Here is a 16,968-nt window from a genome sequence, read left to right as displayed (position 1 = left end):
TTCATTTCATTTGGAATTTCTGTCTTGGTCTTTTTAAACATGGTATTGTACTAAAAGTGATTAGATTTTTTTTTCTTGTAGGTCTGTTGTCATCCCACCCATCAGGCCACTAGGACATTTTAGAGCAGTGATTCTCAACCTGTGTGCGTGTGCCCGGAGATCTTTCCAAGTGTGGCGCGATTGAACGGCACACTAAGAAAATGCGAAAAACCACGTGATCCCAGTTGAGTATTCACTGGTGTCTACTGTAAAGTTCATAGCTGTGTTTTTCTTTATTTAGTTTGAATCATTCTATGTGTCTATGGTTCTATGCCGTATATGACTTGCCATGTTTTTATTTTGAAAAATTCAAATATTTTTCATATATATTTAGCCAGGTGTGCCGCTATTTTTTCATGTGTTCCATGGTGTGCCATTGGTAAAAAAAAAAAAAGGTTGAGAACCACTGCTTTAGAGACTAAGTAACTTATCAACAAATTTGACTTGAAATTCTTACACAGTGTGTATAATTTATATGTTCATGAGATTAAGAATCCTATAATTGCTGTGTCAAAGTTATGGCCCTTGATATATCTGATTATGTACATGTTTTCAACAAAAAATATTAGTACTAGGAGGAGGTACTAGAAACCAATCAAATATTTTAATTATTTCTGATAATTACTCCACGGGTTGTGTCTTACGACAATTATCAGTGGTGGGAACGAACTACATTCGACTTGTGAATCCACATGAATTTTTTTTATTGAGAATCGGGACTCGACTTGGATTTGGCAGTCGTGACAACTCACGACTTAAAAAAGCTAAGGACTCGAGTTGTGGCGAGGGGACATAACTCTATAGGTTTCGAGTAAACATACTGGAAAAAATGAATTGCTGATTCATTTGATGAACTGGTAATTTGAACAGGACTTGAGCTTTGTGAAGACTTTGGATTTGACTCGAAACTAAAGTCAGTCACTTCATTAAATTTGCACCCCAAAAATAAATAAGAGTAAATAAAAATACAACATTTATTGCTTAATTCATGAGTTAAAAAGTATAAATAAATTGACTAGACATGGTAAAAATAATGTAAAAATTTGGCACAATATAAAAATCTGACTTGTTTGAATAATAATTTACTGCCCTTGATTGAGTAAAATAAAGAATTAATGTGACAGAATTGTGATCAAACTGATCTTTAAACCATAATAAACCAGTTGTTGCTAGTTTTATCCAACTATCTTCAGCACTGTAATAATTTGTTGAAGAAATACATTCAGTTCACATGTGGGGATTACCCCAAATCTCCAAATCCCATACTGTTAAGTGCCTAGATAACCAAGTTTATATATACTGTAGTAGTGTAAGTGTTCGTTGCGATTATCAACTCACTTATACAAATGAAGAGTGAAATCCCTTAAATGAAATGAGTTACATAACTCATTTAATCCAAATCTAGTGATTATTTCAAAATGGCTCAATATTCTGAGTCACAGTAACTGAAAATAGACTTCTAGGTCTTATATTTAAGGTAGAACTAGAATATATCCAAGTCAAAAAAAAAAAAAAAAATATAATTTTAAATAGATTGAACAGATAAATCCAGCATTGTTCGGATAATCTAATCCTGTTTTTACTGTTTTTGTAGGGCATTTTAACTTAAATAATTCTAGTGATTAATGAGGGTGACTATTTCATATTTTGTCACAGAGAAGGAATATGTATTAAAAGGTTGGACAAATTGCATTACATGTATTTACTTGTTTTACAACAAAATGTTTCATGTATCTACATCCTCTCTTTATAATAGGCCAATATAGGGTCATTGGAATAGCAGTGGTCAAATTGGTAAGAATTGAGAATTATTTCCCCTTGAATCTGATTAAGTTGATATTAATTGAGAACTAGGGATATATTTTTTAAAGTTGTACCAGTATACTGAAACATATTCTTGTTTGGACAGAGAATATCAGAACGTGGACGGAAAATATTTTGGCACAATGGTTTCATTATACATTGAAAAAAACTTCAATGATCAACACACATTTGCATTAACATTATTACAACCGATTCCAGTTTGAGTCACTTTTATAGAAAATATTCTCCCACTGGATAAACAAGAGCATAATTTGTAGGCTTGATCGCTTGGATTGATATCTCTTGATGGCTGGGGTTGGCCAGTACTATTATAGATATCGGATTGGTTAGAAGGGTTTGACTGAGTGCTGATATTGTTCTGTGATTGGTCCATCTGATAAGTGGGAACCAATGGGATTTGGTTATTCAGATAAAGTGCTTGGCCTGCTTGTAATGTGATGGAACCAGACTGAAAAAAAAAAAGTATAAAGGTGATGATTCGTATAAAAACCTCAAAACCCATGTTGCTGTCTATGTAATAAAGACATAGAAAATATATAATAATGACATAAAAAAATATATAATAATGACATAAAAAAATATGTTATAATGACATAAAATATATTATGAAATAATGACATAAAATATATTATGAAATAATGATATCAAATATATTATAATGATAATGACATAAAATATATTATGCAATAATGACATAAATATATTATGTAATAACGATATACAAGATATTATGTAATAATGACATAGAAGATATAATGTAATAATGTCATAGAAGATATTATGTACTAATGACAAAAAAGATATTATGTACCATGACATAAAAGATATTATGCAATAATATGTAATAATGACATAGAAGATATTGTGTAATAATGACAAGCAAGATATTATGTAATAATGACATAAAAGATATGTGACACAAAATATTATGTAATAATGACATAAAAGATACAAGATATTATGTAATAATGACATACAAGATATTATGTAATAATGACATACAAGATATTATGTAATTCTTCAATGTGCTGACATTGTAGCACATAGCCGATCATGACTATTCACCTGTTTTCCTTAGATTGTTTTCCCTCTTATTAGTTTGTTTTCATTTTGATTGACCAGAAGCCTATATCACTACAGGCCCGGGACTGTACATCGCAGTGGATGCTTCAGGCTGTCCCCGGACCAATTCGCTGGAAGATCTGATATAGACGTTCATTGTTTATTGTTTGAAATGTCTGTGTATTGTGTCTTGTTCGTAGGTTGGTCTTGTATAATTGTTTATCTGTGGTACGGTCCTCCTGCAATTACTATATATAAAAGATATTATGTAATAGAAGAATGTTTATTTACCGTTGTATTTAATATAACAGCATGTTCTGGAGCAAGGACAATACCTTTCTGGCTGTTGATATTTACTCCCTCTGATCCCATTATTTTCATCTTATTGTAAGATTCAATGACTAAATCAGGATATTTAGATCCACTGCGCACCTGAAAAAAATCGCAATTAAAAATGAAATACAGACCTACAGAAAACATTGCCATAACTCCAGAAGAAATTAACAGAAATTATTGAAATTAAAATAGACTTCTTCATCTCACTAATGTAAACAAGTTATATCAATTTCAAAACAATCAGATGATCAATGTAGTCTGTAGAATGTTCACAAGAAAATGGGGACAAAGGACATACAGAGGTAGGGAGACGACAGCAATATACGACAACATTTCCATGTGAGTGTATAAAAAGCCTGAGGTTACACCAATTCAAGTACGATGAACATGCTTTTTCCATGGACAAGTGTACATCATTTGACGGACTACCATTTTTGATATAAATGACGTAATATTGACGTTACAATTCCAAGATGAGATGCTGATGCCACGCCCGGTTCCTGGTCCATTGTACGCTTCACAGTCAGAAGGTCATACAGTGTTTTACCAAATTTATATTTTTCAGAAATACAACTTCATAAAAAGAAAATTTGGATTGTGAAGAACCAAAAGAGGGAATTTCGTAAAATAAGTCAAATATGACTTTTTGACTCCCCACCAATGATATACAACTTACTATTTTAGCTTGTACAGATTCGGCATGTAAATTATTACTTTTTTTCATGGGATAAGTTGACTTTCTGGATGTTGATAAAAATACTTCACCATTAATATTACTGCTAACTTGAAAACTATCTGTTGTTATCGAGATCTTTTCATCAAACATAACCACTAAAAACAAAATAATTTGTTAACAGAAGTTATATCAACTTGTCAAATACATAAAGACAGGATCTCCCCTAAAGTAGCAATAGTGTTACTAAAGTCAATTACCCCTCAACCTTTACATGGAGTTCAAACATGCTATATAATGCTCATCTACAAACTTATTGTATATAGCATACCTCCACATTTCTCAAGTAGCCTACAACGTTTGAAAACTAATTCTTAGATTTGTAGACTACCCAAAAAATGTTTGTTTGGAGTTAGTGATGTCAAAGATAAACTAAAGGCACTATTCAATAAGATTTTAAATACCAGAGCTAAAAACTGTTATAATTTCTTAATTAATCATGCTTTATACACATGCTAAATCTGCCTATTAGAGGTCTTTCTTTAGACCTGAAATGTTACTAAATTATTAATTAGACATTGATTAACTTATCCAGACCATAATCATCTCTTGATGTCATCGCTAGCCTGCGATATTTACTGGATTAGGATCCGATTTACTGCTCAACTTTCATTCATAATTAAAGTATGAAATGGATAATCGAGACTATGTTTTTTATCGTACCGACTTTAGTAATGATGATCGAGGCTAAATTCTCGGTTCAGAGTGGATCAATTTGACTGAAATTTTCAGCACATTCCCTTTACATTATCTATTATAGTGAGAACTGTCAGCTCTTTATCTAATATCTCATAATGTATCTTTAATCAGAATATTAAACAATTAGTATGATTAATAGCTGATTTGCGACAAAGTATCCAAACCGGCATAGACTAACAAAGCATCAGTTAAGTAGTTATAGGATTTTAGATCCTTAAAAGGGAGATACAAGGAGGAACGTAAGTTTTAGTAGTAATCTTGACACATTTACTATGCATTATGAAGAAAAATCAACAATTTTAGATAAGGTAAGATATATTCATTTTTCTTCCACAGAATTGGTAAACACTCCTTAAATACAATTTAAACATGTGATTTTTGGGTGGGGGGGGGGGTAATATATGAATACAGAAACTGTTTTATTATTCTGAAAGTCTGAAACAAATTCCTCCCTACCTATATAGGTAACCCTGCCTTCCTTCAACCACCAGCACGGTACACAAAAGAATTGTGAACTACAGTTCCCTAAACAGGATTCATACATTATGTGGTAAGTTACTCGGATCATATGAATCACAAGGCCGATTCTCACAAGGTATGACTTTTATTGTACCTGACAAACAAGTTGCTTGAGTCGAAAGTAGATTGATTTGGGATACCACAGTGACTTATTCATTGTTATATCAATCAGCTTTCCAAAACATCAGGTGACTGAAGCCGTAAAATATCAGCTGATTAAGATCCCTGGTTGTAACTTACCTCTTGTTCCATTTTCTAGTGGAGCTTGAATAACAATCTACAAAATACAACAATCATTAAAACCACTGATTGTGATTTCGGGGAAGTTGAATCTCTAAGTATAATATCAGTCCAAAAATGGATCAATTCCATTCAGTATTTACAAAGATATGGGGAATTAAAAATTGTGCTACTGTCCGGGCAAAATTTCATTCATACTAGCACAATTAATTCATGGCATTAAACCTAATTTACTACGATAAATCTTACCGGACCTTCCATACCAGCTACATGTAAATCCTGTTCATATCGTCCACCGATTCGCGAATCAAACATTTTTATCTTGTGTACCTCTGCCTCTCCGAATACCCTCAACAAACCTTTCGCTGGTAAAAACTCCAAACTATCAATTCCAAGATGTGTGATTCCAAGAAAATAAATCAAACCAGCTGTTACCTAAAACAAAGAAAATTAGATGATTTTAAAGAAAATAAGATATTAGCTGCAAAAATATGATTTTGATTGTGAAGGAAAATATTTAAAACAGGTAAAAATTCAGAGGTTTTTCCCCCATCTTCTATTATCAATGTGGGAGCCATGGGGTTTCAGTGATGATGGGGGTTGGCTCAAGATCACAAACCAGGAGGTCCATGTTTCATCCCATACTTGTTGAGACTCAAACTTTTTCAGTGTAGTTTCCCATTAATATCAGTGGTACAGAACAGAGAGTCTGACAAGGAACAGCACCTAGTCTTTCAGATGGAATGAAAAACTGAGGTGTGCATGTTAAAGAATCCTAGACAGTTGGAATCTGACGAAGACAAGTAGACAACAATGATTTTGTCTGGGCAAAATTTCACTCATAGCACACTTCATGATGTATGCCGGTCTTCATTAGCCAGGTTGGTGCAGAACAGTAAGACATTAAACCCCATTTCATTTCATTGTCATTGATTATTTTATTCACCTTCTACCTAAGATGACATTTAAAAATGCACAACTATGTTAACCCCTTATCTAGTGCTGTTTGTTCAATTATATACTTTTAAAATAAAAAGATTACACTAGGGACACATCCAGATTGGGCGGTACTTGTACTCTATTCTATTATATTGAAGCAACAACAGCGTAGAAGTAAACTCGCTTCAAAAATGTGTGTTGCAGACTCAAAATATACATTAGAATAGAGGGAAAAATCAAACTTAATTATGTTCAGCTCTTTTTAATGACACTACAGCATCAGTGGTTGAAATTAAACAGGTTACAGTTCCGTTCTGACTCTCCCATGGTTGACATTTGGTCATGAAAAGCAATTAAGTAAAGGCTGTAGAGGTCAGATATTTTGGACCAAAGATTAAAATATATTCATAACTTACCAGTACAGTTAAGAGAAAGCTACATGTATCAAATAAAGACCTGGGAGAGGTCAGATATTTTGGACTATACATGTATATTTAGAACTTACCAGTGCATTTAAGAGAGCTACAATAATGAGCATAGCTACAACACAATAAAGTAAGTATCTCTTTCTGCCACGAATACCAGTTTTATGTAGATATTCTTCATTTACTTCAATATACCCAGCACGGAAATTACAATTGTGTTGGCGATTAATTCTACGTTTCAAGTGGGATTTTTCTCGCATGGAAAGTGTACTTGTGCTTGGTACCATGCTGGACATTTGCTAAAATAGATTATATAAAAAGATTCTAATATAATGTACATAAAAGTTTTATTGAAGACCGAGCAAGCAAATCAAAGTTGAATCACATTCATTTAATCAACTTCTTAATGCTTACTTTAAAATGTTTCTTTATTTCTGAATAACATTCATAATAACAAGCCATTGCCATGCAAGATACATAAACATTTTGCAACAGATGGACAGAGAACAAGGTAAGAAAGCCATTATTTGTATAATCAAGGGCCATAATCCAGGATGTTACATTCTGACATAGTCAATATCAAAATGAATAGAGATCTGTGGGATATACATGTAAACATATATTTTAAATTTCATCATAATCAGTTAAAAATTGTGACATTAGATTGTCCACAAACAAATGTGTTTAAGAGGGGCGACTGATGAACGGAAGAGAGAGAGAAATGGGGGTTTAACACCCACTGGACACAAACTAGGTCATTTCAGGACTAACATATGATGTTCAAATTTAATTAAATTCTGTAAATTTATCTCATTAAGTTAATAAATATATTAGCTTGATAACCTTGAGAGAAGTTCTGTTTTTCCATAAGTACATGTGTTATAGTTATGTTAATATTGTTATTGCACATGCTATGTTCATTAGTTTTATTTCCTGAGGTTTTCAAAACTTTATTTTAGCTACCGGCAGCTACATGTATGTACAAATAGTCAGTAAAAACATTGATACATTATGTCTGATGTTTGTTTATAGGAGGGTTGATAGATGAGACTTAAGGTTATCTATATTTATTTCATCATGCACTGTGTCAGAATTCAATCACTTGAACATAAATCAGAAACAATGTTTCAGAGATTGAGAGAGTAGGCTAATCATTGTTTGTTTAATACATGTTCTACAACATTGACAGAAAAGTGACATGCAAGAATAGGAGGGATGTAAATATGTGGTGTGCTGTGTGATTGTTTGTACATCTAGGGCGGAGTAGAGATGCCTAGATTGTTCTGTGCTGTCTCGATTTTAAATTCCTACCATACTGATTTGGTCAGTCAAATGGAATTATCTTTGACTAACTTGGAAGAGATGAATGGGTTCCATGTCTGGGTTCGCCAGTTTCTAAATACAAGTATTCTGTCACATAGATTCTGAAGAGTTAGAGGTGGATGGATTCCATTAGATAAGAAACCTTATCTCTCATCGACTCTCAACCCTCTGAGTTTTGAGGAATAGAGAGGGTACTATATAGTTTTACCTGGCAAAACACCAATGCAAATCAGATGAGGTTTCAAAAAGCAAAACTGTCATTTTTTTCCTCAAACAATAATATTATTATTTATTACATTCCTGCCTCATCCAACTACAATTAAGCATATAATCCCACCCCCAGTTGCTGTAAGTTTAAAGAGCTGGCTGCCTTACTGTCAGAGCTAGGCATTGGACCTTTAAATACACTTTTAGTTATTCCCTTACTGTGTTTTTTTTTTCCTACCAATAGTGTAAATTTAACTTATTTTTAAAAAGTTTGCTAGGTAAGACCAAAGCCATCTAATTGTAGCTAAAAACAAACACATCACAGTATCTCAATGTTTTTAGCTACATCCTCATAGCTAGGAATCCATGTCTGAGGTCGTGGGTTTGATTCCCAATGAACGGAGTCTCCTGTCACATGTAGTAATGTGGCGACACTCCGTGTACATGTACATACAGTTGCCTCAGATTCAGATTATTCAGAACTCGGATTACCATTACACAGATGACAGAAGAACAAGGAAACAGTCGGTTCGGACTATATTTCCATTTGATTTGCCTAAATTTAGTAATACACTGTATTCAGTCAAATGGGAAACATTAAAGAAGATAAATCACTAATATTTGGGACCTACAAATTGTCACAAATGGGTCGCAACTCATATAATATAATAATATACCGTAATATGAATGTATATTTATAAACTGATTTACATTCTTGTCGTTTCTTTTTTTACTGTAATTTCTAATCAGTTATGTTCGGCGAAATATGCCAGAAGTCTTAATCGAATGGCAATCTCTAGCATCTGGTTATTCTAGTCTACACTGATAGTATTTAGTGCACATGCTCCCCATGCGGGTGTGGTTTCGATCCCTAGTGTGAGCGTATGTAGCTTGGAGATAGGGGCGCCTTCTCAACCTAGTGGGTTTACTCGTGGGTTTACTCCGGTTTCCTCCCACAGGAAAGATCCCTAAGATAATAAAAATTGAAAATAAGACTTGTCTGCGATATCACCTTTGGTGGAAGCGGACGTTAAACATCAACAACAGATATAAAGAATATGGAGTTACCGTTTGACATGACTTATGGAATATGCCTAGCCTTGTTCTTCGAGTCCCTTGTTACAAATGGCGCTGAAACGCATTATAGTACACGATTCGTGTACCAGTAAAATGTTTATTTTGTCTTAAATATTGGATATCAGAAGCCCATCTTTTCCCGGTAAGATCACAACATCAATTCAATGTTGGTTAAATAATAAATTCAATTGACAAATAATTCGTGTTTTCAATGTCGAATACTATGCATGATACTGAGTTAGAGACTTAGCTACTTTAAAGTGTAAAAAAACTACCTGTTTGTACAGCATGCACTAACTAAAATGCATTTATTAGTAAACATTCCGAAATGAACAAACAAATCAAAATCTTTCAAAACCTGAGATCCGTGGGAGGCCATTTTGAATGTCAGAATTTCCACAGAAAGTGGAGTTATGTCCCTTGAACCAGTAAATCGAAGTTGCTGCTGAGTCCACGGAATCGCCAAACCAAACTCATGTTACTTCTCTCTCGTTAGTTACATTAATTGTGTGCTGAAATTCATGTTGATTATTTGTTAACCGAAGAATATAAAAATATTAACCACCAAGAAGATTCCGGTTTTCATTTATTTAACCACGACCATTCCAGAAATTACAAACAAGAAATAACACATGTACGGTAGCAATGGTTAGCACGATATATTAAAACATTTACTATTGGGTCGAAATTCACCCTACTACATTATTTTGCTACTTTGACTACCTACCTGTATCACTACTGATGACAATATACTCCCATATAAATAGACTATTTACATTTCGGCGCTAATGGACTTTCGTACACCCAGTACTTGCCGTGGTCCTAGAGACTTAAAATTTGCTGAGGGACTATCCCGCCTCCCGATTTGAACAGTCTCAAAAATAAAAGTCTGACTACGTATCAAATTTAAGCGCCAAAATATAGAGGAATGGTGTATTTACCTTGTCTCAAAATTTCAGCTCAAAATATTGAGTTATTTGGACGCGAACGTCAAAATTCCTTATCTGGACACGTAGCCCTTTTAAGATTTTGGGTCAATTCTTTCGTTGGGTGACCTGATAATCGACCCCCGTTTATTTAGAGGTCTTTACAATGAATGACCTATGTGCTGTACTTGATAACGAAAGGTAAATTGCACCTACACATTAGTTTTATAAAATAAAAGTCTGGTTTTATCCAGACACCGCATAATACAGCTTGGGACACCGGTTTCCAGATAAAGACTGACGGGTTAGAGCACCTCCAACTGGATGCACTTAGGTCCATATGTGGTGCTGTAAGGGGTACCAGTTATAGACTGTTATATAAAGAAACCGGTTTTATTACCCTAAAAAAGAGACGCAGAAGACATAAACTCAAACTCATTTATAAAATTATAAACGGCCTTTCTCCATCTTATCTCCATGATTTAATCTTGACAAAAAGCGCACACTATAATCTCCGAAACACATGTCTACCTGAATATAAATGTAAAACTAATATTTTCTATAATTCTTTCATACCATCGTCAATCAGAGAATGGAACAAATTAAGTGCAGATACAAAAAATTCATTATCTCTAAATATTTTCAATTCGAAACTTATGGCTCAAGATTCAACACCACCAAAAACCTTTTCGTTTGGATCCCGCACAAACCAAATCATTCATTCTAAACTGTGTCTCTCTTGCAGCAATCTAAACGGACATAAATTTTTACGTCACATTTCTGACAATCCATCCTGTAAATGTGGACATCAATTTGAAGACACTGAACATTTTTTATTGAATTGCTCCTCATATTCAGATGTCCGAAATAAAACAATAAATAATTTATCGACTATTCATCGAAACACTACTGTTCTATTGCACGGAATTGACGACGTGGAAAACTCACTCAATATTTTTAAAACTGTCTACTCGTTTTTCGAAATCACCAGACGGTTCCAGGGACAACTATAAACACTCATTGTGAATATATTTCATACTTGCACGTGTACATTGATTATCTATTTCTAAAATGTAAATACATGTATCTAAATCTGACAGGGAGAGGGGTTTAATATAGGCCATGCCTGTTCCACAATCCCTATTCAGATACAAATCTGAATAAAATATTGCTTATAAAAAAAAAAAATATGTTGAGTTAGTTGCTCGGCCCTAAGGTAGAGAATTTTAAGGGATTTTAACACAAATTAAGCAGTTTAATTCTCCAAAATATATTATCGGGATTGGCCCCACTACTCTCAAATTATATGTATTACGTCATGTCGACGAGGTTCGATGGATAATATTATTTTCCTCTACTTGACTACTCGTGTCACTACTATGCCCTCACATATAATATAAAAGCTGATATATACTTATGTGATAACGAAGTTATTTAGAAGGAGGTAAACCCCAGACACCCGCGATAAAATCTTTGGTCCACAACAGACTCCATGACATTCTTCAAATCTAAAAGAACACTGTAAGTTGTTGTTACTGTATATTATTATGTTTTTGGTGTAAGGCACCATTATAATACATATTTATTAGTCACAAACACATACATAATAAAAATATTCATTCTTTTTAAACATTTACATTTAACAGGTCCTCGTCCATATACAAATAGCAGACATGTAGTGAAATGAGATTTAATGTCCTGCTGTTCTGCTCCGACTGGGTTAATGAAGACGGGCATACGTCGCACAGTCTCAGCGTGCTAATAGAACGACTATAGGCCTACGTTGTCTCTTGCCAGACCCTCTGTTGTGTACCCCTGACAAGGGTGGGAAGGTGGGGGGGGGGTAGTGTACGCCGGAAAATCCAGTTGAAATTCCTCGGCCAACACCAGTATGGAACACTCCACAATCGGGTTAAGAAGCCGAAATCTTACCCACTAAGCCACTGCGGCACACAGACATGTAGTAGACATGGTGATTTTACAATTCAAATATTCAATCATTATCTCAAAGCTTTTCCATTTTTCAATTCTGTTAAAATGTACAATTTTATGACTGTTTTTTTAATTGTACATTTGTAAATTTTTAGAAATTATAATTATTGTTTATTGGTTAATTTCATTACATAAAATCAGACATAATTACATACAATCAATATTTATCACAGTTCTGAGTTCAACGACTATTTTAATTCTGGTGATTTTCAATTATTGCCATGAATGATACACTTATGGTTAGGGTAAAGTCCAATTCTCAAAGTATACTTAGTGTTTTCAACTAAAATTGACGATTTAGCCAACTAGCTTCGCGCCTGTTTTCAAATCTCAAAGTATACTTAGTGTTTTCAACTAAAATTGACGATTTAGCCAACTAGCTTCGCGCCTGTTTTCAAACGGAGCGAATTATATATAGCTAGCTGTTGTTGGTATAAAAGCTAAAAAATAGATAATGAAAAATGGATATATTGAATATTCTGTGCGAAGTTATGTATGTTTGAAGTTTTGACAAAAATTAGCGCAGATTGTTTATTATCGTAGCAACGGTATTGACTATCTAATTGATCGTTAAACTTTTACATGACGGTGGTGTTTAAATCTACTTAATATTGGAGCCCTCCGATGACGTGGAGAGTAGATTGTGTGCCTGTCATGTTAATAAATGGTTAAATAATAATTTATATAACATTCAAACCCATGAAAATGACATGCAAAAGAATGGTTTGATTTGAGTAAAAACAAAAATGAAATGAAATGGATTTAAAACACTTCTTTTCTGCACCGACTGGGCTAATGAAGACGTACATACGCCATCCAGTGTGCTATAGCTATGAGAGGAATTTTGCCAGGACAGCAGCGCTACGGCCTATTCTTATTTATGTGCACGCCAATGTGTACACGGGACCTCAGTGTTTCGCCCTACACCATTGTGGGAACCATGCTGGAAAACCTGCTGAACTTTCTCACGAAAACCAGTCTTACTCACTGGTTCCCCAGGTAAGAACAAAGTGTTAAATTTGTGTTTCCCTTGATCAAAAAAGAAATATTAAATTTGACAGGAAAAGTATTTACCTGTTGTTTGTCTACTATTTTTAGTTTTATTACATAAATTATATTAAAGGAGGCAAGTCTCCAATTCAATATCATCAACAGTCTTCTGCACTGCAAACACCTCTTGTTGGTCAATTTAAATCAACATTGATGTTATCTTACTGTAAAAATGGGCTTCTGGTATCCAATATACAAGACAAAATGAAAATTTTAAAATTGGCACACGAATCGCGTGATAGAATGCTTTCGAACGCCATTTGTAATGAACGAGGCTAATCATATCCCACGAGAGAGTAGACTGGAATAACTTTGGGCTCTTTACGTATTTCGCAGAACATATAACTGATTAAAAATTATAGTAAAAACAGAAACAATTGATTGTTAATCAGTTTATATGCATTCATATTACATTCTAATATTTGTGTCCATTTCTAGGTGTCAAAGAATACAGATTTAGCTCCTTTAAACACAGAAAATCTTAAGGTGCCGTTATCAGCTGATATAAATTTTGTTAAACATACTACTCATTTCACAAACATATCATATTCGTTTATAGGTTATAATGTATTCTGGATACACCATTCTACTATCATATACAGCAAACTCTCGAAAAAACCGTGGTCCATCTCCCAGAACCGAGTCAAAAAAGCCATGATGCATAGTACAATTTGGTTCTAAATGATGTAAATCTTTGCATGGTGGTTTCTTGTATTTCGGAGGGTTATTATTTGAACACAGATAAGCATTACCCAACAATACTCGACACAGTAACATCTTCTTCTCACCACCAGTGCGATGGGCTCTATGATCTACAAAAGAAATAAAGATTTTAAAATTAAATATTATAAAGACTCCCTATAGTAGCTAAAAGTATTTTCCCAATTAACATGAAATTGATAAGTATTATTCATGTAATCCACTTTTACTGCCTTGGTTATGTTCTTGCCTCCATCTCTGTTCATTGCACATATAATGTACGTGTATATTTACTATATACGCAACCATGAATACAGAAATAAAGTGATGTATCCAAGTATGCAGGATTGAACCACATTTCCGGACTGAGGATCAAACATGCAACCATGAAGTTACAGATCTAACTCGTTAACCACTGTATAGTTAACATCTGGGTACTGTGACTAAGTGCTTAATTTTCTTCTTTATAAAATGCGAACTATTATTTAGATTCTGTGAACTTATTGACCCCAGCTTGTTTTGATAATAGATGATATCGACTTTTCAACTTTGTATATACTTCTGTTAAGGCACGAACTGGCTATGATCTAATTAAACATGTAATTAATCCCATATGTAATTTACAAACTATATATTATTATGATCTGTGTACAAGGTCGGGATAACTTCAAAGGAATACGCATTGGTCTGTAAGCATATCATGGCGTGATAAATAGACAATTGCATGTATTATCATGAGTCTTATCTATTTTCCATATTGTCGCAGGCTATATAACCAGGAGTTTGCTGACAGACGAAAGACAAGAGGGGGAAAGGAGCAGAGACCGGCGTATGAACTCACCCGAGCTCATCCGCTGTCGTGCCAGGACGGAATAGTTGTCTTAATGTACCATGTTAATTTTATTGTATATATTCCCGTTGTAGTTTAGTTCCGGTTGTATTTATGTAGCTGTTTTATATACCCGATGTACTACACGAAGAAGCCTATCAAATTGTAACACTTTCCAATAATTATACTATTAGAAAAAAACAACCCTTATAGACTTGCTGGACGACCTATCTTTCTTCCACTCAGTATTGAAACAACAGAAACTAGTCTGTCTACATGCTTTATTGCAAGTAATTACACAAGTCCGCAGTGATGACATGACTTTTGTCAACCACTAAAGGGGGGGGGGGGCGCAATGGTTCTTTGAGTAAGACGCTGGATCGCAAATCAGGAGGTCTCGGGTTTGCTGTTGGTGTTGGCCGAGAAGGTTCCTCGGTATCTTCCGTTGCGCAGGACAATGTCTAGTTATTCGGGTGGGACAAAAACCGAAGTCTCATGTACACACTGGAGTGTATGTAACAGATCCTTAGCAGTAGGAATTCGATATAAGATTTTTATTTCATTTCTGTAACGTCGGGTACTTTTCAGAAAAGATATAAAAGCAGTAGAAGACGTGTAGCACCATGGGCCTTCTGTCTGACGTGGAGAGCGAGTGTTGCAGGCCGGTCGCCACATCCTACGTACGACCCATGCATCTTTTCTTACTACATATTTCTGTAGCTTTGTGATCGTCTAGAATTTGTCTCTAGCTGTCTTTGCTTCTCCTTCACGTTGTGTGTTTGCTTCTTACTGGTTTCTTAAGACGTTTGTCTTCTCAGTTATAACAATGCAACAGTTCGTTTTTACATTTTATATAGCATTGCCGGATACATGGTTACAAGCATAGTAAATATTACAATATTAACTAAAGTCATTCTCCACCCTAGCCAGCCAAGCGGCTGTCTAGGAACTCAGAGGGAACCTCTCTGGAATCTAATGGAAGTCTGCTTGAAAGTTTCAAATAGATATCTTATATAGCACTCACGTATATCACGCATAACAGAGCGTGTTCATGGCCCCGAACTTGTGTAATTAACAAATTGATTGGTTAAATTAAACCCAATGACGCAATAGTACTTTTCCTTGCACATGTGCTCTCTGTGGTATTTTATAGACACATGTTTTGGCTAAATAACTCTCTTTTTATATAACAATATGTCATTTATACCCTAAGTTGATTTAAGTACACACTATATATAATATATATGTGAATATGTGTGAAACTATTAATTTGCCAAATACATTAATTAATGAAATATAAAGTCATCTTATTTCTCTATTCTTTGTCTATAAATTTAAAAACAATGTCGCCACGACTATATTGCTACATTTCTTCCCCCTTTAAGAATATATATAAAATATAGATATTCTAACTAACTATTCACGCATCAGGCAAATATAAATGATTGCTATACTATAAAACAAAGCTGTGAAAGAAAACACAAATAATCAAAAGTCAAGAATCAAAAACTTTTTGAATTTAACTTAAAGTTTTTTTTATAGTTAAACTAAAGTGAACTTAGGACTTTGTAAGACAGCTGTGCTGAATTTTTATCATATGGAAATATTTGTATGCATGATATTATATTATGTTGATGTAATCTTATTTTCCTTTGACAGGTTTCCTCGTTCTCCAGTTTTCATTCACTCCCCGTAACACATATATTTTTTTTGCCATGCTGTTACTATAGTATCAACATGTCTTAGCAATGGGAGGAATGTAACACTTTGGACCTTGAGACAATTTTGGGTCTTTATAAAATTGTCTCTTCAATTTTGTCTATAACGTCAAATCACACGTACTTAATGAACGTGGGTATAGTTATACACAAATAAAAACCCAGTGATATTTTGGTCAAATTATAATCATTGTCAAAATAGTCATCAAATTCTGGCTGTTTATTGACCTATGGTTGTTAGACCAAACAGTGGTGGGAAATAAGCAAGTTTATTACGAATTTAAATGGAAAAGTACCAAGGACCTGCCAAAATGAGAGGGGTATAAATTGA

The 16,968-nt window shown here is 34.1% G+C and overlaps 1 protein-coding gene across 2 annotated transcripts; it reads right to left on the bottom strand.

Annotated features, from left to right (window-relative positions):
* Nucleotides 1-999: 999 nt before the first annotated feature.
* On the bottom strand, nucleotides 1,000-9,817 carry LOC126829289 (beta-sarcoglycan). Of its 2 annotated transcripts, none has more exons than XM_050559080.2 (7): nucleotides 9,699-9,817; nucleotides 6,897-7,115; nucleotides 5,702-5,887; nucleotides 5,453-5,489; nucleotides 3,938-4,092; nucleotides 3,217-3,357; nucleotides 1,000-2,311 (listed from the first exon to the last, which is right to left on the bottom strand). In XM_050559080.2, the coding sequence occupies exons 1-7, from the start codon at nucleotides 9,711-9,713 to the stop codon at nucleotides 2,021-2,023; spliced, it is 1,044 nt and encodes a 347-aa protein (XP_050415037.1). In that variant the 5' UTR covers nucleotides 9,714-9,817; the 3' UTR covers nucleotides 1,000-2,020. The 2 variants fall into 2 exon arrangements, with proteins under 2 accessions (XP_050415037.1, XP_050415036.1); XM_050559079.2 differs by having other exon boundaries at nucleotides 9,782-9,816.
* Between the last annotated feature and the right edge of the window lie 7,151 nt (nucleotides 9,818-16,968).

This window comes from Patella vulgata, chromosome 8, assembly GCF_932274485.2.
Source record: "Patella vulgata chromosome 8, xgPatVulg1.2, whole genome shotgun sequence".
Taxonomy (NCBI): domain Eukaryota; kingdom Metazoa; phylum Mollusca; class Gastropoda; family Patellidae; genus Patella; species Patella vulgata.
The sequence above is the reverse complement of the archived record's forward strand: the minus strand, read 5'-3'. Positions and strand labels throughout refer to the sequence as shown.